Source organism: Prunus dulcis, chromosome 7 (genome assembly GCF_902201215.1).
Source record: "Prunus dulcis chromosome 7, ALMONDv2, whole genome shotgun sequence".
NCBI classification, from domain to species: Eukaryota; Viridiplantae; Streptophyta; class Magnoliopsida; order Rosales; family Rosaceae; genus Prunus; species Prunus dulcis.
The window spans coordinates 20,451,959-20,476,653 of record NC_047656.1 but is presented as its reverse complement, the minus strand read 5'-3'; the positions used below and the strand labels follow the sequence as shown (position 1 = coordinate 20,476,653).

General features: G+C 38.3%; 4 protein-coding genes, 3 long non-coding RNA genes and 1 pseudogene across 9 annotated transcripts in view; 3 read left to right on the top strand and 5 right to left on the bottom strand.

Annotated features, from left to right (window-relative positions):
* Positions 1–266: 266 nt before the first annotated feature.
* LOC117635965 (NEDD8 ultimate buster 1) lies at positions 267–4,813 on the bottom strand. The gene is made up of 11 exons (XM_034370369.1): positions 4,293–4,813; positions 3,256–3,378; positions 3,047–3,143; positions 2,762–2,797; positions 2,401–2,588; positions 2,214–2,316; positions 1,702–1,883; positions 1,551–1,628; positions 1,307–1,409; positions 1,133–1,226; positions 267–888 (listed from the first exon to the last, which is right to left on the bottom strand). The coding sequence occupies exons 1-11, from the start codon at positions 4,592–4,594 to the stop codon at positions 536–538; spliced, it is 1,659 nt and encodes a 552-aa protein (XP_034226260.1). The 5' UTR covers positions 4,595–4,813; the 3' UTR covers positions 267–535.
* Positions 4,814–4,914: 101 nt separating this feature from the next.
* Positions 4,915–7,219, top strand: LOC117635967 (protein ANTAGONIST OF LIKE HETEROCHROMATIN PROTEIN 1). Of its 2 annotated transcripts, XR_004586972.1 has the most exons (2): positions 4,915–6,561; positions 7,069–7,219. XR_004586972.1 is itself a non-coding variant. In XM_034370371.1 (1 exon), exon 1 carries the CDS (start codon positions 4,995–4,997, stop codon positions 6,447–6,449), a length of 1,455 nt encoding a protein of 484 aa, XP_034226262.1. In that variant the 5' UTR covers positions 4,915–4,994; the 3' UTR covers positions 6,450–6,879. The 2 variants fall into 2 exon arrangements, 1 of the variants encoding a protein (XP_034226262.1); XM_034370371.1 differs by lacking the exon at positions 7,069–7,219 and having other exon boundaries at positions 4,915–6,879.
* Positions 7,220–7,279: 60 nt separating this feature from the next.
* On the bottom strand, positions 7,280–9,870 carry LOC117635966 (calcium uptake protein, mitochondrial-like). The gene is made up of 7 exons (XM_034370370.1): positions 9,351–9,870; positions 9,067–9,134; positions 8,722–8,945; positions 8,545–8,628; positions 8,244–8,436; positions 7,796–8,092; positions 7,280–7,705 (listed from the first exon to the last, which is right to left on the bottom strand). Exons 1-7 carry the CDS (start codon positions 9,760–9,762, stop codon positions 7,493–7,495), a joined length of 1,491 nt encoding a protein of 496 aa, XP_034226261.1. The 5' UTR covers positions 9,763–9,870; the 3' UTR covers positions 7,280–7,492.
* A 780-nt stretch (positions 9,871–10,650) lies between these two features.
* On the top strand, positions 10,651–17,409 carry LOC117635118 (diacylglycerol kinase 1-like). Of its 2 annotated transcripts, none has more exons than XM_034369459.1 (4): positions 10,651–10,976; positions 15,518–15,544; positions 15,659–15,841; positions 15,934–16,175. In XM_034369459.1, exons 1-4 carry the CDS (start codon positions 10,941–10,943, stop codon positions 16,000–16,002), a joined length of 315 nt encoding a protein of 104 aa, XP_034225350.1. In that variant the 5' UTR covers positions 10,651–10,940; the 3' UTR covers positions 16,003–16,175. The 2 variants fall into 2 exon arrangements, 1 of the variants encoding a protein (XP_034225350.1); XR_004586872.1 differs by lacking the exon at positions 10,651–10,976 and adding exons at positions 16,701–17,196; positions 17,297–17,409 and having other exon boundaries at positions 15,524–15,841; positions 15,934–16,031.
* LOC117635121 lies at positions 11,475–12,121 on the bottom strand. Its single transcript, XR_004586875.1, has 2 exons — positions 11,839–12,121; positions 11,475–11,730 (listed from the first exon to the last, which is right to left on the bottom strand). It is a non-coding gene; the product is annotated as an uncharacterized LOC117635121 (long non-coding RNA).
* LOC117635119 lies at positions 12,944–13,931 on the bottom strand. The gene is made up of 3 exons (XR_004586873.1): positions 13,801–13,931; positions 13,336–13,438; positions 12,944–13,036 (listed from the first exon to the last, which is right to left on the bottom strand). It is a non-coding gene; the product is annotated as an uncharacterized LOC117635119 (long non-coding RNA).
* A 375-nt stretch (positions 17,410–17,784) lies between the features above and the next one.
* LOC117635117 lies at positions 17,785–21,068 on the bottom strand (annotated as a pseudogene).
* A 3,054-nt stretch (positions 21,069–24,122) lies between these two features.
* The window catches only part of LOC117635120, a 2,031-nt gene continuing 1,458 nt past the window's right edge, over positions 24,123–24,695 (top strand). Inside the window, exon 1 of the long non-coding RNA XR_004586874.1 lies at positions 24,123–24,426. This is a non-coding gene — a long non-coding RNA (uncharacterized LOC117635120). The remainder of the gene's footprint in view (positions 24,427–24,695) is intronic.

Sequence of the window (24,695 nt, the reverse complement as noted above, 5' to 3'; positions counted from 1 at the left end):
TTTCCGACATCAGAGACGGAAAAGAGCTTACAACGTAAGGACATGTTAATGTCAGAGCTGGCAAGCCATCTCAAAGAAAAAAGTTGTCAAAAAACATGTTACAAAACAAAATGCTTTATTAGTTATACTAATTTGGTACTTAATCGATTTCAAAATATATTTTTTGGTTACAATTTCAAGATAACTTTCAATTTTGTACAGTCTTACATTTAAAAACTGAAATCACATTCTCAATATTATGCGTAGTTTACTCTAAGAAATGGTTATAGATAAAAACTAGCGATTTGCATTGAGGACGATTGGGCTACACGAACGACCTGTCAAAAAAGTGTTAGATGTCGTTGGGATAAACGACAGATTTATAGCAGCATTAATCATCCGGAATGCCAATGGTAACTGTAGTGCCATCACCACAACTAAATCTAACGCCTACACTGTTTTCATATACACCATTCATTATATATAATTTACATAGAATCTCCCTTGCTTATTATCAGAGTTGTGCTCTTCTCATTGGGAAGATGATGCTCTCTCACTATTTGCCTGCCGAGTCCAGCAGAGCCAAATACTCGTTTATGGCTTCACCTTCTTTGGTAACTTCAAGGTCATAGTCCGATAAAGCATCTCCTTGCGCTAGTTCTCCAGCAAGTTCATCTTCCATCTCAGCATCACGGTCTCCTACTTCACCAGCAGTTGATGGACCTCCAACTTCACCATTTTGATCAACGTTATTATTCAGCATTGAAACAAGAGAATTTGCAATGTCATTAGCAGCGTCAGTCGGGATATTGTTACTAGCAGCATTTGTGGGGTTTCCTGCATTTTCTGAGAGCAACTGATGCAATACTTGCTCCATCGTTCCCCCAGCAGCCTGAAAAGCTTCAACTACTGCATACCAAGTTTAACATCAGACTAGCTACTTCTCAACCTCGTGGAATAGTAAGGAATTGGACATTACTTTCTGACAATGATAACAGTTTAGGACAAAGTTCGATAAAAATGAAATTGTAAGGGTGATTTGGCCAATAATAGCTCTAAATAATAACAGGTAAAGTCTGTGTCTCAGAGAGATAGCGGGGTGTCTAGGGAATCTCTGTAAAACATGCTCTGCAAACAGGCCTTTGACAAGTACCTCTTGATCTTTCGAAGCCCATGCCTACAAGCGCTTCAACTGAAGTATTAACTGCTTGGCTCTGTCGTTTCCTTTTCCTTGACTCAATATATACCTACAGGTCAGACAAAGTTAGTAATGTTGAAAATGTCTAATTAAATTAAAATAATAATTATATAGAAATACGCAGGTGACCTGTATGGAGGAATTAGTTTCTGGATTGGTCAAATCATCCAATGCCTTCTCAGCGTCATTCTCATTTCTTCTAAGTGCTTCAGCAGCAAGCTCCTTCTCAAACCTGCAAAGTCAAGCAACTCATAGAATGACCAATGACAGGAGCTCATGTTTATGGACATAAATTATCCAGTGAACCATCATTTTGAAACAAGCAAGCCCTTCAAATTAAAGAATGATGAACAACTTGTCTTGGCTTGCTTACCCAATGGAGACCAATTGATTCAATTTCTGGAGATCCACAGCTTTCTTCAAAGGCGTTGTCCCATACTTCTTTTGCTCCCTGCCAATTTGTTTGTTTAAGTAACAGTACGGACAGAAACTCAAAGAAAAATCGATCTTAGAAAGGCACCCACATAATTTCATCTCGTCGCCGAATATCTTCTTCCCGTTTTTGGGCTCTCTTAGCCTTCTGCTCAACAAGAAAATCAACAGCAGTAGAAACATCTTGATTGCTAATCCGCAATGCCCTTTTTGCATCTCGTTCTCTAAACCCCATGCTCATAACAAGTGATAGGGCTTCATCTGGCACCTGTAGCTGGTATCAACAACCAAAAATGTACTCAGGTGCAGTTGCAACATAGATGTAGAGATGGTAGGTTACTTGGATCTTGTTGAAAACTACTGGCATCGCCCAGAAAAGTGAGAGATCAGGAATATCAGCATACCACACTTCAATTCTGTGGAGATTTAAATAATTTCTTTTCTTTTTTGAATTCGAGCACTTTGCAGATGGAATTTCAAACATGGTGTGGCAGTTCAGAAATAATTGACTGGAAAGTTTCAGGGCAACTTATGCATACAGAGTTCCAAAACAACCTAGCCAGACAAAGCTAATCCTTGGCACCTTCCTTGTAATTCAACTAACCTGGGTGAATTTTCCTTGTGCAGAAGCTAGCACCTTCCTTGATTTCTCAAACTGACCACTGTGATACGCCACCACCCCTTCCAGCAGCTCCAGTCTCAAATATCTATGATGAGCAAACGAAAAAGTGATTAGACCAAAATTATCCTGAGTCGTTCCGAGGAACATGCCTAGCAGTAAAAGTACTCACAGTGCAAGCTCTGGGAAGCGGCCTGCCTGAAGGAGTCTGACACGAGAAGAGTCCTTTCCATGAGCTCGTTCAATTCCTTCTCTGGCTTTCTCAAGGCGAACTCCTGCCACTGAGAGCCAGCTGATGTCTCGGAGCATGAAATAGCACCAAACCATATCGATTTGCAGTATTGGAGGATTGTCAACAAGCTGAAAAGAAGTATGCGGTCAAACAGAAAAGGATATTATACAATGATATTGAAGTATATCTATGAAAGAGAAATGAATCTTGAGATATTTTAATGGTCAAAGTTACATGGAGGCCACATGGAACTTGACAACAATATAGTGATAATGATAAATCTTCAATATGGCTCACTCACCTCTATAACCTTCGGGTCAGAAAGAGAGAAAGCCTCCTACAATAATGAAATAACCACACATGGATTAAGCAACACTCCTAGTCACAGAATCTTTTCTGGCTGCATACTTCAATATATAATAATTTGTTTACTACAGAAACATGTCCAAAACTGATATAACTAGCATGGCCATGGCATAAGCCATATCACATGAGATATTAGGCCATCAAATCTAAAGATATCTTTTATCCCAGGGTTACAGATCATATATTAAATTATCAATTGCAACAGGCACTAGGAACTGACCTCTCCCATGGCAAGCACTTCTAATGCATCTTTATAATTTTGTCTTTTAATTAGTTGTTTTCCATTTGTATGAAGCATCAGGCCCATCATGATTGCCCTGACAAATGACAGTTCAAATCTTTAAAATTAAAATGTGACTGTACATTAAACTTATCACAAAAGGAAGTACGTGCTTGGATCAATTCTTGAAACCTAATTATCTATCATACCGCTGATCAGTCTCAGATCCCAACTGTACTTTCTTTCCGCTTTGATCTTCAAGTACTATATTGAAGTCTTCAATCGGCAATGAACCATCTGCATGTCTCTTGGCCAATGCAGTGGCAGCTGCCCTATTAAGGTAATAGGTACATAAACAAATCAATAATATAGGCCAAAATGTGCTATGCCCCGCTGATATAACAATCGGGGACCATTATCAGTGCCAGATGATAGAGGATCACTAAGTCAATAACCTCCTTATTGGAAGGTATTTCACTACCTCTAGCTCAATCAAAGCTAAAAAATGTTCACTATTTTACTAGGTCCAAACCTGCATTCTCAAGAATAAAGCAGCCTATATATCCCCAGTTAAGGCACTGTTTACAAACTCTATAATATTGGTGCATCCAATCTTTAATTGGGTAAATATGGAAGCGCATGATCCGAAAGCATAGTGGTTACAGTTGCTGGTATTTGCGAAGGACTCATTAGCTTGGATAGGAAGAAGCAGAAGAAGAAGAAGAAGAAGGCTTATTTTGGATAAAAATTTTACCTTTTTGACTACCAAACACCATAAACTCACAAAATGGTGATTCAAATTTTCTTTTTGACAGAATCCTCAATAACCAAAGAAAGACAAGATGAAAACACCAAGAGGGAAACAATCTTCAGAAGTTCACTGATATTTCAGTTCAGTTTTCGCATAAAAGTGCTTTAGCAATTCAGCTCCAAAATCATATTGTCCCTTTCCAAAATCGTAGTGATTTTCGTTTTCCATAAAAAATAACAAGATGAATTAAATTCAAACAGAATTTGCTCCCGAAACAAAATACACGAAATAGATAGTTCGGAAGAACCAATAGCCAAAAAGAAAACCACAGATATATAACAACCGATTCACAATGAACGGATTCTATTATCAAATTAACTAATATAAGCACATTCTTCGTCAAAGGTCTGTGCTTTTATAAAAATTGAACAAACCTATGATCGAGAAATTAAAACGAACTGCAAAAGCCAAAAAGAAATAAAGTGAAAGACTCACTTGACTCGAGCCAGTCTGCGAGAGCGTTCGTCTTCAGCCAGCAACTCCTCCTTCAAAGACTTGCCCTCTTCAGCACATACCCGACTAGCAAGAATCTTGGCGTTGTTCTTGATACCCAATTGGGCCAACTTCTCGTTTCCATCGCCGTCTTTCAAGACTCTTCCTGCGCATATCAAATTGATTGAGTTGCTCTCACAGTTTGATCGCTTTGCAACCTCTTCTCTCAACATGGGTACGGTCCAATCCTCCAATTCAACCTCCAGCACACCCGCCCATGTCCCTGCAATCTTTAGCTTCGCCATAAGCAACACAGAGAGGGCTTAGGACAATCTGGGGCTTTCGAAGAAGACGGAAACGGGGTTTATAATATAGAAAATTTCTTGTTCATCAAGGCTTAAACTTTCCACCTTGGTTTTGTGTTGGAGCGGACAGAGTATATAAAGATGGGACTTTACTTTGTGTAAAGCTACAAATATTAGATATTAGAAGGGGGAAAATGAAATATTAAGACGAAGGAAGAGAAAAAAGGGAAAGAAAAAGTTGGTCTCTAATTCTTGTATTTAAATGGACAGATGGAGAAGGTATATTGGTGTATTATATGCTATCAGTTTTCATTCACAGTTTTAAATCGGAGTTTTTTCTAAATTATAATACTCAGGGGTGGAGAATAGCAATAAGCACTAACAAGTGGCCGTTGGCAAAATGCTTGCTTTAGGAAGGGCCAAGAGGAAAGAAGAAAAGGAAAACGTCATAGTGATCTGCACTGACAGAGTTATATGCTTCCCAAACTCTGCGTGTCAACATCTCTCACTCGTAGTAATCAAACTTCAAAGTCCACCAGCAATGGCTGCCGGCGGCGGTGGCGGCAGAGCAGCTAAGAGCACCACCAAAGGCAAGGCCAAAAACAAGAAACGACACAACAAGAAGCCCCTCAGTCAACACCACCTCGTAAGTCTCGTAGCCACCGCCACCTCGCTGGCCCACTCCTTCCTCTCCCAAAACGACCTTCTCCTTCTGCCCTCCCAAACCCTAACCCTAGAAACCCTTCTCTCCTCCACCTCCACCTCCCTCTCCACCCTCCTCTGCTTCCCGAACCCACCACCGCAACCACCACTACGGCCGCCACCACCACCACTAGAATGCTGGTTCAGCCGCTTCCTCTCCGCTACCTCCGCCAGCAGAAACTTCGACTCACGGTGGTCCCACACCTTCCGCATGTCCGAACACTCCTTCTCCATCCTCCTCTCTCTCCTCTCCCCATTTCTCAACTCCACAATCCCTTCAATTCCACCCAATTTCGTTCTCGCTGCTGCAATTTACCGTTTAGCTCACGGCGCGAGCTACAAGGCTGTGGGAAGGCGCTTCGGGCTCGACTCGGTGGAGGCCTGCCGAGCCTTTTTCGCCGTCTGTAAGGCGGTGAGCGATAAATTAGGTAACTTGTTCGAGTTCCGGTCTGATATAGCCCGGATTGTGGGGGGTTTCGGGTGGATTTCGCTGCCGAATTGTTGTGGGGTTTTGGGGTTTGGGAGGTTTGGGGTTGGTGGTGAAGTGTTGGGGCCAAATGGGTCTTTGTTGGTTCAGGCATTGGTGGACTCTGAGGGGAGGTTCCTTGATGTCTCGGCCGGATGGCCCAGCGCCATGAAACTCGAATCCATTTTCCGTCAGACTAAACTTTATTTGGGTGTAGAGGAATCTAGGGACTTGCTGAATGGTCCTGTTTATGAGCTTGGTAATGGCAAGGCCATTCCTCAATACATATTGGGGGACTCTTGCTTCCCTCTTTTACCATGGCTTTTAACACCTTATATAAGATCGGATGAGGCGGATAGCTTTGGTTCATTGGAGAAGGCGTTTAATTCGGTACATAGTCGCGCAATGGGGTTGGTTGACACCGCATTTGGGAGGGTTCGGGCTCGGTGGCAGCTTCTGTCTAGGCAGTGGAAGGAAGAGTGTGTCGAGTTTCTGCCATTCGTTATTGTTACAGGGTGTCTGCTGCATAATTTTCTCATCAAGTGTAGTGAGCCCATGCCAGATGACAATGTGAAGAGCTTAAGGGAGGAGGAGCTTCCTGTTTTCCATGGACAGGTGGATGAGAGTGGTGAGAGGATGAGGGATGTACTTGCCGCCCACCTGAGTCGGGTAAGCCTGAGAAGATGAATTCTTTGATTGCGCTTGTAGTCGCTCTTACTTGCTATGACAGATTAGCAGTGCTGCTTATTAGATTCTCGGAGAGAATTTTTGGATGACTTGGAGCCTTAACTCTTGATTGGTATGGTCTGCTTCCACCGCATTTATGTATGTGCTTTTGTATGTAATGTCTTATTTCATCACTGGATGAAATTGACATGCATATGATATGCATTTCTAAGTTTTGTGTGTAAATAGACAACGAAGACCATAAATGTTACGGCTTCAAGTAGTAGTAGTAGTAGTAGTAGTAGTAGTGTCATATTTCATCACTGGATGTGCTTATTCAATCAAATGTCTTTCAATGGTATGCTGGTGACATTGTTATCTTGTTTATGATAATGCTAATTATCTGTGATGATATGCCTGGTAGTTGGGCAAAATCAGCACAATTTTGGGATACATATTAGCATTTTTTGTGTTGAAATCTACTCTACTGTCTACTAAATAAGAACAAAGTTTGAATACATGTATTCATATAGGACTAACTAAGGATTGCCTCTGTTATGGTGACCTCCTCAAACTTGTTAATGCTTATTAAAATGTTCATCCCTAAGCAATGTCATTGAAGGAGTGCTTTCTTTGGCAGATTGGGTGCCTTGATCCTAATTTGCATCTGAAGTATGTTAAGCATCTGCATAATCAAGCTCTCAACCACAACTCTGTCTTGGAAAATTCACGCAGCCAGAACCCACAAAACTCAACTAGGAAAACATTAGTGTATGGAGTTACATTTATTAAAAACTATACTATGAGATTACTATATATATATATTATTAGCAGAAATTTTTTGTACACAAATTAACAAAGATGATGTGCACTTATATTTGTTTGAACTTTGAAGTTGTAATGGTCAATATGGGGATACAAAATTTTGGTTGACCAGTCTGCTGTGATATGTTATCCCCTCAATAACAAACCAGCCGGATTCGAACAGCATCCTGTCAACTCCAACGCAAGATTAGAGGCATTTACATTGCTTATGTAAGTCGAAGGGTAATTCAGGTATAATCTTAGAAACTAAAGGTGCAGCTTTGCTGACCAAATTTAGTGGCACAGTTTAACCAGCAAGATAGAAGTCCCCTGAAGCCTGTCTCTGAGACTTCACCTCCCCGTCGTTGTAAAACTCTTACGAACTCATTTGCACTCAAATCACCATCACCATTTGCATCAAACACATGGAATATTATGTCAATCACATTGTTAGGAACAGAAATGCCGCATACCTGTATAAGTAGAAGTGAATCATCATAATAATAATATATACTAATGATCAAAGAAGCTACCTAGAAATAAGAGATGTGTATGTTATGTACTTGGGAAGCGGCCCTCTGGAGATCTTTTTTTGTCAACACCCCATTCACTTCTCCGTAACTGAAAATGGCGAGAGAGAAGGACTGCAAATTCTTTCGAAGCTCTGCGAAATCTTTAAATTCCTTATATGTGATTTTTATGTCTTTGAGACGTGGATCGTTGTCCAATTCATCAACCCGATCAAGCAACTTGTTTGTATCACTGATATCAGCAGACGCAACCAAGGACAATGCGAAATCTTTAGCTGATATGGTTCCTTGTTCTTTGTAGTCGTAATGAGAAAACTCCAAGCGCAACATCTTTCAAATTCAGAAATAGTAGAAGAAAAACAAACATGAAAAATCAGTTGACTGCCAGAGGAAAAAAAAATGAAGTATGATAAAATGACAAGGCCCTGGAAGGAAAAGAAAAAAAAAAAAAAAAAAAAAAAAAAAAAAAAAGACCACTTACTTCATCGTGTAAATCCCTGAAAAACTTAACAAATGTTTCATGTTTGAGACTTTTTTTGCCATCTTTGCCAAAGAAGTACTCAAGTAGGCCTCCGTCTTCTACAGAAACTTTGAGCCTGTGGCCATCCTTGTTTTGTTTGCTTTGAGATCTCATCAAAGACATGACTTTATTAAACTCCTCCCTATCAATGTCTCTGTCAATAATACGCTTAGCAAGTTAGCTTTTTATCAGAATCAGCTACACATGAAAAGATTTTTACTTATAACTTGACCAGAGAAGACGATAAAGAATGTAAACCCACCCGCTGTTGTCAAGATCAAACATTTTAAATGCCACCGTAAAGCTTGCCTCGGGGATGCTGAGGAGGGTGACGAAGAAGATGAACCTGATCACATTAAGAATGAAACGAGTATGATGTTTTTAGATCATAACAAGAAGTTTCAATTAGAGTAATTGAGTGTATTAGCGCGCTACTCACTCGGGAAAAGAAATGAGGCCGTCACCGTCGGTGTCGAAAAGCATAAAGAATTTGGAAGGAGCACAATGCAACTGGCCAGGAACCTTCTCCCCTCTCAAAGAGCCCTCTCTGACACGGGTTGATTCGGAGGGAGGAAATACAGGAACAACTGCTCTCATCAAGTCTGCCGGAGTCATAAACGCCTCTCCTGCTGGGTTTTTAACCGATGCAAAGTACTCAAATACCTGAAAACCACAACACAAACATGTAGTGTTGCCCAACAAACTATCTATCTAGTACAAATCTGACACCACAAAGATATAACTTTGCAATAAATCAATTTTGTGAGGAGTGCCTGCTGCATACCTTCTCAGGAGGACTTTGATCTCTGATCCGTTTTTCGTACATGAAGAAAACTCTTCTCCTATATGAATCTGAGACAAGATCGATTAGGGTAAATACCTTCTCCATACATGTACCATTAATTACTTCATCATGCATACACAGATTAACCTAATATCTTCTACATGGATAGGATGTGCAAGACATGAAACTTGAATAGTAGGGTATTAAAGAGAACAGAAACATGAAGGAAAACACGATCTATAGATCAAGTTAAGTTGAAGAAAACAATGGAACAAACAAGGTACCTCCAAAGAGGGAAAACTGAGCTTTATTTTGGTCATCCCCGATTGCCCATGCCGTTGCCTCTTTCGGACAATTATCAGCAAAAGACACAAAGGAGTTCGGATCCAGATAAGAAAAGCCTATACTGGTCCCAAGAATCAGAACCCCTGAAGAAACCGATCTCAGGAAGAAATTAAAAGTATCTTCACTGGAGCCTGATCTGCCGTTGTAGTTGCCACCATCATAGCCAAACCTACCTACTGATGAGCTGAGTGAAGAGGAAGAAGAAGAGGAAGAAGAAGAAGGAGAAGAAGAAGATGGTGATGATGAGACAAAGGAAGGTTGTGATTTGTTGAACAACGGGCGAGAGCTGAGGCGATGAACATCAAAAACAACCCGGTGTATAGACCGCGAGGATTTCCCCCAAGAAAACATACTATGATTCTATGGCTAGGGTTCTGCTGTAATGCTGCTAGTTAATTCTAAGTTCTAACAACGTTACGCACAGAAGGAATTAAATTAATTGGTGAGAGAGATTCTTCTTCTTCGTCTCATAGGGTAGCTAAGGAGGTTATAATGAGGAAAGAGTGAGAGTGAGAGGGAAAGAGGATGGTACGGAATTGAATTGATTGAGTGAACGGGTACGGTTTTGGAGCGGGAAAGGCGGTGCCTCCTGGCTTTGACTGAATCTGCTTGTAACGGTTTTTTCAAAAGTTAGTTAGTGGTTGTCATGTGATTTGGGTCTATTTGCTTGTTTTCAATGGAAATTTCACACTTCGGTCGATCAGATGGTTACAATTATTCATGGATTTTACGTACATGTAGGACAAGAGTATAATAGAGAAAATTAAAGAAAATAAAGCAGTATAGAGAATTACCAAGAAATTATGAAAAAAAACAAAGTTCGCACTCAACCATTAATTATGTCCCGAAAAATGTAGTAATAAGGTGTATCATTAAAAAATTTGGGTTGCTTGAACAAACTCAAGGAATATGATTTTTGACAAGGTGTTAGATTTTATTTCCTTTTTCATTTTCTTTGTGGTTTAAGTTTAGGATATTATGTAAATTTCCTAAACAAATAAGGTTTAGGTAACTTTACAGTTTTGATATTTCTTACTCAACTAGGTTTCATTGTTTAAAAACATTCCTTAAATCTTTGAAAGTAGAACAAGGATATCATTTTCCTAATATATATTTTACTTATTAAGGAAGTCATAAGAATATACTGGAACCGACCGTTAAGATTTTTTAGGTTTATTAAGATTTACGTTTACGGTGAATTCTGAAAATACTGACAAATTTTAGTTTATGTACTTGGAAAGCTCATTATGTTATGCAAACCTTTTTTCTAATTTGTGATTGAGATTGCACTTTGGAATCATTCATATGTAACATGTTTGATAAAGTATTGTTGATGAATGTATTAGTTACGAAAGTTGCGAGAAACTTACAACTTCAGTAATAGCATATTTTTCTCACATATTCCACGTACTGTTACTATTAATTGGATTTTCTTCGGTAAGAAAAAAAAAAATTTGTCTGGACTCGAAGGCTGGCACAGGGGCAGTCAATTAAGATACAACTCTTTGCTGCATTCCCTGTTCAGGTTGATGGGGAGCCTTGGTTTCAGCAACCATGTACAAAATAGAATGCCTTTAGCGAGGGTATTTTGTGGTCGCAAAAAGCCTTTTGCTGTCGGAAATTCACTTTTTCGACGGCAAAAGTTCATCGGAAGTCGTCGGTAAAACAACGGTTGCAAATACTTTTTTTCCGACCATTTCGTCGGAAATAATGTATTTTCGACACCCATATTTCGTCGATATTGCTTATATTTTTATCGGAAATAGATTTTCAAAACAACCATACAAATTCATTTCCAACAATAAATGTGGTCGCAAATACTTGCGCACCTGTTGGAAATAATTTTTGATCAAGATCTTTTGTTCTTGCCATACTATTTTTTCGACCAATGACTATTTGTCAAAAAAAATATTTCCAACCCTAGATTACTATTTGTGATAAATATAATTCGTTGGAATTGTGCTTTTTCGACATGGAAGTTTGTTGAAAAAATGTTTTTCCAACTACATTTATAAGCATTAAACGTACAAATATTTTGTCAAAAAATCTAAATAATATTTCAATTGAAAAATTGTTGTTCGAAGAATAGTATATATCATCATTAACAAAAGACAAATGTAATAAATTACAAATATTCATTACAATCCTAAGCTATGTCCTATATCACTAGTCCCAAAGTCTACTTCCAATCGAACATTAAAGAGTTCGAATGCATGCTTCATAGCTTCCTTTGAATCTTCGCTAATGATGGGCTGCTGCTATTTCCCATTAACAATAACATTGTTTGTTTATCCTGCCAAAACAAGAACAGAGCTAGTTCTGTTTCCAAAACAAAGTTTTAGTCAATGTGTAAAATCAAATATATCAAGTAAGAAGACAATACATGACAGACAGTAATGAAATAAGAACAGAAAAATAGATACACACACGGTAGGTGCCTAGGCGAACCTCCTTTGCAGATACAAAATCCTGAAGAGACACCCTTCCAGATAGAATCTGCTTCCATTGATGCTGTAAGTATGCTCTAACCTGTGTAAAAAACAAAGGTGATCATCTAACCGTGGAAATCAAGTCAACCACCAGTAAAAGCTATTTTAAGGAAAAAAAAAACTCAGGGCAAATACAAGATATCCATGAAACTAAAGAGGTAACATGGGAACATGGATTGACCCACAGGCAATTGACATAAATAGACCACATACAACAGTCTAAACTCATGATAAGTCATTATGCCTAATCAAACACACAGTAATGAAAAAGAACAAATCAGAATAATTTACTGTATCCTATTGTTACCTTATAGGATGACCATGTATAATTTGACTGATGCAAGGTAATTGGCTTCAGTGCTGGTTGGCTTCAGTGCTGATTGTGGTGTCATCTGTTGAGCTGCTTGTTGCTGCATGTAATGTGCTCCTGGTTGCATAATGCCAGTGGAAGGGTACTACAGAGAATTTCCAGAACACAATCAGGGAATCTACAATATTTGGAACACTGATTTACGCAGTGGAACTACGTGACAGAATCAGTCAGAACCCTTCCAAGTTTTAAAACTTTTTGGAAATGAGGTTTGTACCTGCGGATGCATGGTAGGAGGTTGGGGTTGAGAATCAGCAATGGCAACCAGGTACATCAGATTTCTCTGTAGCTTTGCTTGGTTCATAAAACAATTTCAAAAGAATTACTGAAATGTCTAGCGCTTTAAACATATAAATTTTCAATTTAAAGCCATTAAACTTCCAAAACAATGTTTAAATGTACTGAGCTGAATGCAGAGCTTCCAAAACTAAAATGAGCACGTCATAAGATTGAATGGACATGCAAAATCCAGGCTAAAAGGAATGGACAAACTTATATGAGACCTGTATCATGCTAAAAGACAATGGTGCACCAGGTGGACCATGAGTTGCAACCATGCAGTATGAATTAGAAAGCTAGTTAAAAAATAAATAAAAATAGCCTAACAGATATACGTTGCTTATAAATAGCAATCTGTGAAAATAAAAGATGTCCAAAGCAGAGCAGTCAATGAAGAACTAAATGCTCACTCTGCGCATTCACTCAATTTCCCTGTATTCTGGCTCTCAACGATCTTCAGAATCAATGACTTGTTCTCGTCCAAGTACTGCAGTAAAATTTAATGAAATCAGGAACAATTAATTTAAACCATAAAACACTAGGATAACTGTAAGCTAATACAGAAGATAATTACAGTAAAATGTGCAACCAGCACTGAAGCCAATTATCTGACCATGTAAAATAAATTACAAATATTTTAGCCATTAAAGCAGAGCAACAGAAAATAAAACATGAAATAAAGAACCAAGACCATTAACAATCAATCCAAGTATGCATAGAATAAATAATTGTCAAGGCAAAGATCTTAATAAATCTGGAATACCAGAAAGGCTCAGTGAAGTATACCTCATCATAGTTGATGCTTCATGACAGAACCTGCACAACCAAATCACCGCAAGTAAAATGCACAATTGACAAATATGCATTTTCTCTGCTACCCAAATGAAATCTGAAACAAAAAGTGACAAATTAACAATAGGAAAGACCACATGCCTTGAAAATTGAAAGATATTTACGAAAAACCAAAAACCCATATGATAATTTATACCAACAAAATAAAAATAAAAATAAAATAAAAACAGAGACATGAAAAAGAGAACTGAAATCTAACTAATTGAGACAGAGGACAGAGAGACAGAGTGGGTGAGATCGTGAGAGAGACGGAGAGGGTGAGATCGGGAGAGAGACGGAGAGGGTGAGATCGTGAGAGAGAGACAGAGACGGTCAGAGGCAAACGAAGATGGATGAGATGAGAGAGAGACGCAGAGGGAGAGACGCAGACTTAGTGAGAGAGGGGGATGAGAGAGAGACGCATAGGGAGAGTGAGTGTTGGAGGCGGCTGCTAGGTTTCTGAAATTGCCCATTTTTCACTTTTGCTGGTGAAGAAGGGGGAAATTTGAGTTTTGGCTAGAGTTATTTGGCGGTCAATGAAAAATGAAAGAGCTCTTCCCCACACCAATTCCCAAATAAATAAAAAAGAGTTTAAGTCAAATATCCAAAAATATATATATATAATAAATTAATTAAAAATCAGAAAAATATACTGAAAATTCATAGTAACTCCTTGTGATATTCTCTTCTATTTAAAGCTCCAAAATTATAAATAAAAAAATTCTTCATTAGGGAAAATAAGCAAAAGGGCAGGTGCCGCATGTAAGAAGCTGCCACTTGTCCATCAATTCAATTTAATATAAATTTTATATGATTTAACTCCTAAAAATCATAATGAATACATTATATGATTTAACTCCTACGAAGTCCTAGTGACATTCTTTTCATCCCAAAGCTTCAAAAATCCTTTTTTTTTACTTATAAAAATTTAGAGTGACAACAAAAACTCAAATTAGTTTGTGTAACCAAACTAAACACTAGTTAATGTTTGATAACCTAACACCCTTGCTTCTTTGATCCAATCATTACCATGAACTCAATTACGTGGAATCATGATTTTAGACATCTAAAATCAAAGGATTTTTCATAAGGAGTTCGTATCTTTTCTTGGTGCATTTTTTGGATTTTTATTTAATCTGTTATTAATTTTTTTTAAGATAAACAACAAAAAAGTAAGAAAAATGGCAGATGGCATTGTGGTATGAGGACGAGTCACCAATATAGAAAATGCACCTCAAAGAAGCTACCACTTGTCGATCAATTCAGTTTAATATGAATTTTACATGATTTCACTCCTAAAAATCATATAAAAAACATTAAAAATCCAAAAAATTAACTGAAAATTCCTATGAAGTCCTAGTGATGACATTCTCTTCATCCTAAAGCTTTGGAAATCTTTTTTTTTTTTTTTTTAACTTATAAAAATTTAAAGTGACAACAAAAACTCAACTTAGTTGGTAAACAAACCAAACACTAGTTAATGTTTGATAACCTAACACTCTTGCTTCTTTGATCCAATAATTACCATGAACTCAATTATGTGGAATCATGATTTTAGCCTCTAAAATTGAAGGATTTATTGTCAGGAGTGCATAGCTTTTTTCGTGTATTTTTCTTATTTTTATTTAATTTATTATGAATTTTGTAGATAATCATTTCCAACGGTCCCTAATTCTTCTCATAGAAAATTTATTACCGACGACCATATGTTGCCCTCGGAAATAGGTTGTGATTTCCGACAAAAGTGAATATGCCCTCGGAAAAAAGCACAACTATTACCATCAAGTATGAATTTGGTTGTAAATATAACGGCATTTCCGAGAGGACATATTTCTCCTCGGCAATAGTCAAACAATTCCGACGGAATGAGAAACCCCTTGGAAATAATCATCATATTTCCGACAAACATACTTTTTGTCGTTAATAAAGTTGGCGCTAAGTCTTCCCGCCAAATAAATTACATTTCTGACGACCATAGAGACTTTTTCCGAGGGTATTTTTTTTGTCGGAAACAAATTTCAGCCCCATGACATATTTCCAACGGACACCATTTTTTGGTCGGAAAAAACACTTTTACCGAGGGAATTTCCGGACCCTCGAAAAAGGTTGGTCGGTAATGACCCTTTTTTTTGTAGTGACATTGGCTATATCCCATCATGACCAGGTCTTTCTCTATCTCTCTCTCTCTGGACAAATGGATGTTGATTAGTTTCATGAAATTTAGGCTTTACTTGCGCTAGTTCCTATATATTCTCTTCCAGTGACAATCAGTTTATAGATAAATCTTTCTCTAGTTTGGCATATTGTCTCATCTGGTTGTGGTGTGCAAGCCTTCATGTTGAAGAGGGCTGATGAGGAGCCACTTGGTCATGCAGCTGCCACTATCACTGATGTTGTTGAGAATGCCGAGACCAACCATGTAATAAGTGATGTGCAGAAGCGAGCTCTTCTTCAAGAAATGGTGATGAGGCTGACTTAGAAGTTTCCTCTTGCTGCTTGCTGCTTAGATTAGTAATCAAAATTTTGATTGTATCTCCCTTTTCTTTCTTTCAGAAATATTCTCTTGGGTGTCTTGACACTTTGTTTGGAAATGCGACTCAAGCCTTGTGTGTAGAAGGATGAATTGAAGCATGAATGGCTTTGTTAAGTTGGTGAGTCACTGCTTGGAGTTCATACAAGTCATATAAGGTGCTGCTGTTCTGCCCGGAGCTCAGCCTGCATAGAAGGCTATACCATTTAAAGGGTCTAGCCGGGCGGCTATACCATTTAAATATATTTGAATATTAAAATCGTACAGCGGGTCGGCTATACTGTTTAAATATATTTAAATAGTATCGAATATCGGCTATACCTTTTTAGTATATTCCAATATTTAAAGCATATAGCCGAACGGCTGTACCCTTTAAGTATTTTCGAATATTTAAATAGTATAGCCGCTCGGCTATACGGTTTAATTATATTTTAATATTTAAAGAGTATAGCTGTCAGGCTGTACGGTTTAATTATATTCGAATATTTAAAAGGTATGCGATACCGTTTCAATATATTCGAATATTGAAATAGTACAGCTGCTCGGCTATACTGTTTAAATATATTTAAATAGTATAGCCGCCCGGCTATACCTTTGAAGCATATTTGAGCATTGCCTTTAAATTAAATTAAATTAAAATATCACTAAATTATGATACAACTGTGGTGGACTTTGTACTTCCTTCATGTTTGCATGTATTTTGTAACTGGCTTTTATCTCTGAATTTTGATATGAAACTAAGTGCTTTGTATATGTAATGATATTTGTTTTACTTGTGAAACGTTTTCAGTTTTTTATAGATTGAAGTGGTTACAGTAAGTAACACCTATCAAAAGCATTGTTCGACTTTGACTCTCTGTTGCACATGATGCATTAACTAGGATGATGAGTTGGGTTGTCAAATGAGTTCGAGGCTTTTGATAATGTTATTGAATAATGAATCGGTATCTCGTGGAAAGAACTTGAATTGCTGTGTATGCTTAAATTCCATGAGCCCTTCTCAAACTCTTGGCCCTACGACAGCTTCAGACAGTTTTAGTCACCGTTGCAGTATCTGTGGTGCAACGGCTCACCTAAGCTGCTCTTCTAGTGTGCGCACAAGGATTGCAAGTGTGTATCCATGATGGGGTGTGAGCATGTGATGCACCAATGGGGTGTCCGTTGGAATGAGGTAACAGAGAGATCAAACTGATGAAGCTTCTTTCTGCAGCTATTATGAAGAGCCATGTAGTGGGTCTTTTCTTGGTGGATCCCCAATATGGTGCTGCTTGTGGTGTCAAAGACTGGTACGTGTGAATTGCCACAGTAGCATGTCCAATGAAACATGTGATATTTGTGATTTAGGTCCATTCAGAAGGTTGATTTCTATCCCCTCTTCATGTAAAGGAATTGAGCAGCTTCCTCCGCCGGTGGATTTTTGAGCTCCATTACTCGGGGCCAATACCAACTGGCAAGCTTGCTCATCAACACCCACAACAGAACAAACATTTGAATTTACGATCAACTACATTGATAGTGAGTAAAAGAACAAATAAATCCACAGATTATCTGTATATATATTGCCTTTTTGGTTAAACTTCCCACACAAAAAAATAATTTTACTTTAGCATTTTAGTTGATGTTAAAAAGCGTAAAAGTTATGTAACATACATTATAAATGTATATCTACCACGGAAATGCTATAATGAGGGGTTGTGGGTGAGGGGTTTAATACCGCTATCCAATAATATAAAGGAAATTTTGAACTTAAAACTTTTTTAATGATGGATGGTTGGATTGAACCCCTCACTCAAACCCCCCACTCAGATCCCCCTCATTGTAGCATCTCCCATATCTACCATATCATGCTTGGACTTTAAAATTCCAAAATTTATAATCTCGATTTTGTTATATGATTTTGGATTGTTAATGAGGATTTTGCGTCCTTGTTTGTGTGCCTAACAAATTAACTTTATATTATTGATTCTGCATTTTGTACACTTTCAACTCATTTAGTTTCAGAAATCAACTTATTGAACTTCTGGACAGCATGGGACTGATCCCAACAACATGGGAACCATCCCTATTAAAAGATGAGCTATAGATACAATAAAACTACAGTGTCACCTAAACAGGGATTACAAGCTTCACTTTGTTTCAGTTGAACCCAATTATTGGAGCAATTCCTTTGGTGGCATCACATGGCATTAAAGAGAGTCAGTAATATTTTTAACAATATCAATACTATGTTTGACGACGCACCGAATTGAAACGATATGGAAATAGTCGGATTTGATTGAGAAACTTAAAGAATATGGACCAGATTGAAATTCGGATCAAATTTCTGGAAACAAAGGCGTAGCCTGGCTTAAAGGGAGTAACCTTACCTGTAGAACACCAGCAGCAGCTAAAATCTGCTGCCCGTGGCAGATGGATGCAATTGGTTTCCTGGCTTCCACAATTTGCTTGACTAATGCAATAACTTTCTCATCCAATGCCAAATATTCTGGGGCTCGACCTCCAGGGATTACAAGAGCATCATAACTTGAGACATACAGAGCTTCAAAGTCAGCTGTTAAAGTGAAATTATGGCCTGGCTTCTCACTTGTATGTTCGGTCACCTGCAAAATCATGGACAGCGGTTGCACAGATTTCACCAGCTTTCTTCTTGGGGCAAACTGCATCAACATGGCATCCTAGAGCTTGAAGAGACTGAAAAGGCACAATTACCTCATAATCTTCCATGAAGTCCTACGAGTGTTGAGGGAGAGAAAGTGAATGATGCTTAGTAACTGTGAAAAATATAAAATTTTGATCATTGACTAGAATAATACGTAGATAACAATTAGTTCATAAACAAACAACATGCAGCTTTAACGTTCTTGTCAAGGGGTTTACTAGATTTACTAGTGAATTATAACACGTAGCCAAACTTGATTTATGGACCATCTTATCACTATTGATATTGACAAGTAAAATAATATTTTGAATTTGGTGCGCTTTAAGATTTGTCAAGTAGCCAATCTTGATTTATGGACCATCTTATCACTGTTAAATAACCAGCTTACAAAACGTGGTGGGCTTTAAGGTTTGTCAAGTTGTATAACTTTTGGCATTGTAGGTAGAGAAGTTTAGGTATGCTTCAAAGGATTTGGTTTTAAAGGGAAAACAAACAACTGGTTTCAAGAAAATAGGTTCTTATGAAATATGACAGCAACTAATTTATGGGTCTAGGGCAGTAGTAGCATTTCGAATTTGGAGACCTAATTGGCTTGGGTATTGGAGGTATTCAGTTTTGGGGGAAGGGGGAAATTGAAATTCTTCAGTAGTCAACTTTCCGGAAAATTAAAGTAAAGAAGTCTTCTAAAATTCATAAAGGATGTACTTGTCTATGTATCATGTTTAGAATCCATAATTCAAACAACTTGAAAAATGACCAGTATGCACGTTTGCATTTACTTTCACAAGTTCCCAACTCACACAAATGACCTGACAAAAAAGTATTCCAATGGGCAACGGACCCAGGTAGGCAGACCAATGAATCATACCACCAAAACATTGAAAAAACACATAGGAATGAATGATGGAACCTTATCACACCAGAATTGTGGCAAATCTGGTAAAGCCTATTCAGGTTATTTTCACCATCTTTCAGAAGTATCTGTAAAAGGGCAAATCTTGATACTATATATACTCAATATTGATCGGCATCACAATTTCATATTTCTCATTGCACTGTGAAGGAAAATAAAACTTACCCCACGGAGAAACAGGATCCTCCTATCTGAACCAGTTATGTTACCTCCTAGCGCCTTCACAACAAGCCTAAATAACTCAGCATGGCCTTCATATGTAGCCCCAGTAATCATATTACCATCAACAACACACGCCAACAAGGTCTCGGGTTCCACCCAATAAGCACCTGCAGCAACAAGTACAAGTCTGACAGCTGGGAAGGCCGTACACTTCCTACCTTTAACCGAGCCTGCAACTGCTAGGACAAGTTGCCCATGGCAAACCGAAGCAATTGGCTTTCAGGAGTCAAAAAACTTTCTCACCAATTCTAAAACCGACGCATCCACAGCAAGATATTCAGGTGCCCGTCCTCCTGGTATTATTAGTCCATCATATTTGTTAAATTCAATGTCATCAAATGTTGCATTGAGTGCAAAATTGTGACCACGTGATTCAGAATAAGTCTGCAACCAAAGAAAAAAAAAATACAGAAAACCAAAAAACATATTAAAACAAAGGGCGAACAGAAAGACATGTAGCATTTGAAGATTTGTAAATTAAACACAGATCACGATTCAGCAAACCTAGGTAGCCCATTGTCAGATTATTATCACTTAGAGACGAGGGCACTAATGCAATTTTGTTTATTGAATATGGTGTACGCAGTGAAGTTGGAGCCAAGAATTTGTTCATGCTGTCTTGTCCCCAGAACAAGCACAATACAGGTTGGTTCTCTAGCTCATAATGAATGAGCAAGCACTCTAACAAAACTCCTAACATGTGTTCTTGTTTGAGCTTACTTTAGTCTCGCTGTCCACACAACCTAGAACTATAACCTACGGATTGCTATTTGTCAATCTAATAGAGTGGCTCTAATCAACAATAAAACTTATTCATTTTGTCTATAATTAAGGCTACCAACGATTGGCTGATGCAAAAAACTAAACTTGAAAGCGTGATGTTCGTTCGTAAACTTGACAAACTAATTTCCAGTCCCAACAGATTCCAAATTTTAGAGGAGGCAACATAATCCCATATGTGAGAATTGTAAGCACTTCAATCTTTGAGACAAATTTCTGTTCTTTTTTGTTCAAGTCTTGTTTTGATCCAATCTCTGTTACGTGCTATGTTGTTATTGTGCACCTTAATTACAGAGCATGGAAAAGACCACTTCACAGTGCTCAAGTGATGTAATGAGGCTAAAGAAAACGATTTTCATTAAAAATAGAAAAAGGAAAAGGCAAAAGTAGCAGAGGTGGGTGACCTGGTGAGCAGGAGAAAGTTGATGAATGGCTGTGCGACAGATATCACCAGCTTTCTTGCCAGGACAGACGGCATCAACGGACACTCCATGTTCTTGCAGTGCTTAAAATGGAACCATCGCCTCGTAGTCTTCCACGTAGTCCCCCAATACCAACAACACCCTGCGTTCGCCTTTCGCCATTTTCTTGGTATTTGAGAGAGAGAGAGGGAGGGAGAGAATTTGGTTGGACTAAACTCTCGGACAAAGGAATAGAATATGTTAAAAAGTATAGCCGTTCGGCTATACTATATAAATAGAATATCTAACAGTATAGCCGCGCGGCTGGACTCTATAAATGGGATGTGTTGAATAGTATAGCCGAATATAAATAGAATATTCTAAACGTATAGCCGGCCGGCTATACTCTATAAATAGAATATGTTAAAAGTATAGCCGTTCGGCTATACTTTTTAGATAGAATTGGCGGTCTACAAAGCCCTCCTATTTTCCCTACCAATACACCGCGCTTCAACTTTTTCACCATTGATGATCCTAGCGGCCGCCTAGTGACCGCCTAGCAACCGCCTAGACTGCCTACCCCGCCTAGCCTCAGCCTAGCGCCCGCCTAGACCGCCTGGCAACCGCCTAGACCGCTTAGTGCCCGCCTAGCAACTGCCTAGCCTGCCTAGCGACCGCCTAGACCGCCTAGCACCTGCCTAGTGACCGCCTAGACTGCCTAGCCCGCCTAGCGCCCGCCTGGGCCATTTATTCCGTAATATTAACAATATGAGAGAGTGTGTTCAAGGGTTTAACTTGTAAAGAAGATTTCCGAACAATAACAGATAACCCAGAGAAGTTTCATGGAGTTATCACAATGGTGGCTCTTGGCCAAGTAAGTCTCATGGAGATGGTGTTATCACAATGTGCTATTTGCATTAGCTCTTTATCTTTTCTGTTCTTTTTGTTCATGTCTTGTTTTGATTTGTCTCTGTGCTATGTTTATTCATTTTAGCACCTCTAGTAGTCATTTTCACCATTAAAGTATAAAGGTTTTTGCTTAAATATCGGTGGCTCAAGGCTGTTTTGTTAGTTTCCGTTGATATGTAAATCTTTCGGATAATGTCCCCTGTGTCTATTTGCTCGATATTACAATTTGCAGTTCTATTTTTCTACTTGAAGACTAGTGCTAGTTCTATTTGACTGAGACCTTTCAATTACATTTCATGAACATTAGTACCCACTTTATGTGAGTAGGCTAGTTATTGTTTTTATTTAGTAAACTAGGCTACAAGCACTACTTACCTGACATAGTATCTTTTATTTTAAACATCTTTATTTGCTGATTGTAACCACTTTTCCAATCGAAATCTTCGGGTATATCAATGTTGTGGGATACATTTCTGAATGTAATTTGGGAAAGCGTGCCAAATGGTTGTGCTATTCATGATATTTTGATGCTTGTTCACAGAATTCTGACTTATGTGTTTGTTCTAAAACAATTGGTTAATGTTGTTGCATCTGTCTTGTAGCACTGCTGTGGTTGCTTACTACAGCATGTATCAGGACGGGGAGGCCTCAGACTGCTAAGAGAGCAATTGAACAGGTGGAGCAACGGCTCTCAAAAGAAGGGTGGCCAGAATACTATGACGGCAAGGCAGGGAGATATGTCAGGAAGCAAGCGAGGAAGTACAAGACCTGGAGCATCTCAGGATATCTGGTAGCTAAACTGATGATCGAGAACCCAGCCAATCTTTCACTAATCCCTCTTGAAGAGGACAAGAAGATAGCCAAGCCAAGGCTCACCCGCTCCGCTTCCTTTTGAGTCAAACCAGTGGCAGCAGCATACATGATGCATTACAGGTATATGAGATTTCTCTTTACCCATGAATGCTGGAGGGAAACTAGCTGATAAAACTGATTGAGTTGCAGTTTTGTGATTCATTAACATGATTTGCTAGTATGCTACTGAGATATACAGCCCGTGCATTTTCCTTTGCAGTTTCTTAATATCTGGTTTTGAATAGTAAATGGTCTATAAGCATTTTGGAAAGTAATGCAACATGGCCATTGTTCTGCTTACCAATTATTTGGCTAAGTATTTCAAGCTTTTGTGGTGGGAATTTTCCTCCTATTTTCCTGCCAAATTCAGTTTGATAGGTTTGCAAATATTTTTCTTTGTGTTGTTGATAAAATTATTTTACAAATGTGCCAAATTGTGATTTGGGGAAATAAGTAATGTGAGAAACAATATATATTCAAAAGGCTTGTAACCCAAGTGGTTAAGACAAGTTCAAATTTGTTTTCCTCTCAATATATAGACACGGGAAAAAATAACTATATATAATGACTCTTAAAAGACCTCGACCCTCAAGTTCAGATTTGAACAAGTGTCAAAGTCTGTACTTTTACTCTTTGGCCGCTGATTATGGCTTTGAGCCCAATGCTCTGGACCCTGTATGTTCTTTGTTCTTCAGGTGATTTCTTTCTGTAAAGTTACTACTGGATCTTGTTAAGAAATGGTAGGGAGAAAATGAAAATTAGTCTTGGGGTTACAATTTTCTCTTCTTGTTTGCACTTTTAGTTCAAAATTTTGGGGTCTTTAGATTTTGGGCTTGAACTTGAGTTGCTAGTTGTGGACCAAATTTGGGTTATGTGATTTGAACTGATTTTGTTATACGACATCTCTCCCGTTGCCATATCTCATTATCAAAATGATAATGTGAACCAGTCTGTGTAGTGGACTGCTTGTAGGAGTGTTCATGAAACTAGAACTATATGATGCTCAATGGAACAGTGACAAAATTTCCAAGTTAGAATTTAGAAATAGGTGCAGACATGAAAGGAGTTCATTATTGCAAAGTACCTTGCCTGCTAGAGGTGCTGTTGATTGTCTTTTTTAAAAATTTGTTGTTTCTGTCTGTAAGGATAGCATCTTGGCCTTTGAAACAGATTATGGCAAAGATTAGTGCTGAGGTATTATTAGGTAGTTAAAGACTAGATTGTTTATCGTAAAGCATGTTTTGTCTCACCATCTATATTATAAGGCAGGATGCCTTTAGCTGAGCCAAGATTCTTCTCTGTGTTCAAGTTCCTTTTTCCTCTGTCTTAGAAAACTTTCAATTTCTTCATTCGTAATTGGCCATTGTCATAGGTTTTTTTGATGGATATCGGTTTTGTTTGAATAATTTCTATACTTGATGTACATTAAGTGTTTCGAAGGCTAATGGCACAAAGTTGTGATATAGCGGTAGTACTACTGNGGATATGTCCACAGAAAGCACAGCTGATACTCATCAAGCTGTTAATGGTTCTCATGAATTGAGGAAAACCGTAATGGTACTGTAAATGTGGATTTGCAGCACCAAGATGGTGATGTAGATAGGAAATTGGATTCTAAGCCTAGTTTCAAAAGGAACTCGTCGAGCAATAAGAAGGATGAGTCTCAGGTTTTAGGGATGAAACAAAAATACGAGTTGATTGATTTGTCACCAAGAGGAGTGGGGCTTAGCTTGTGAATTCACTGAGGCAACGATTGAATATTCTTCTTAATCCTGTTCAGGTTTGATTTCTCTACCATCTTGATTAGTTGGAAAAGTACATTTGCCTTCTTTGTTTAGCCAAGTGAGGTCTTTAAGTANGGTTTAAGGTTTAAATTTCTGTGGTGTAAAAAAGATTTCCCCTTCTTTTCTTTTCAAATGAGCCAAGTAAGGTTATTACTAAGGCTTAAGGTTTAAATCTNTGTGGGGTTGAAAAATTAAGATTTGCTAGTTTAGCCCTTTAGTGAAACAGGAAGTCCTAACAGTACGTTCTAATTGCTGATGATTATCA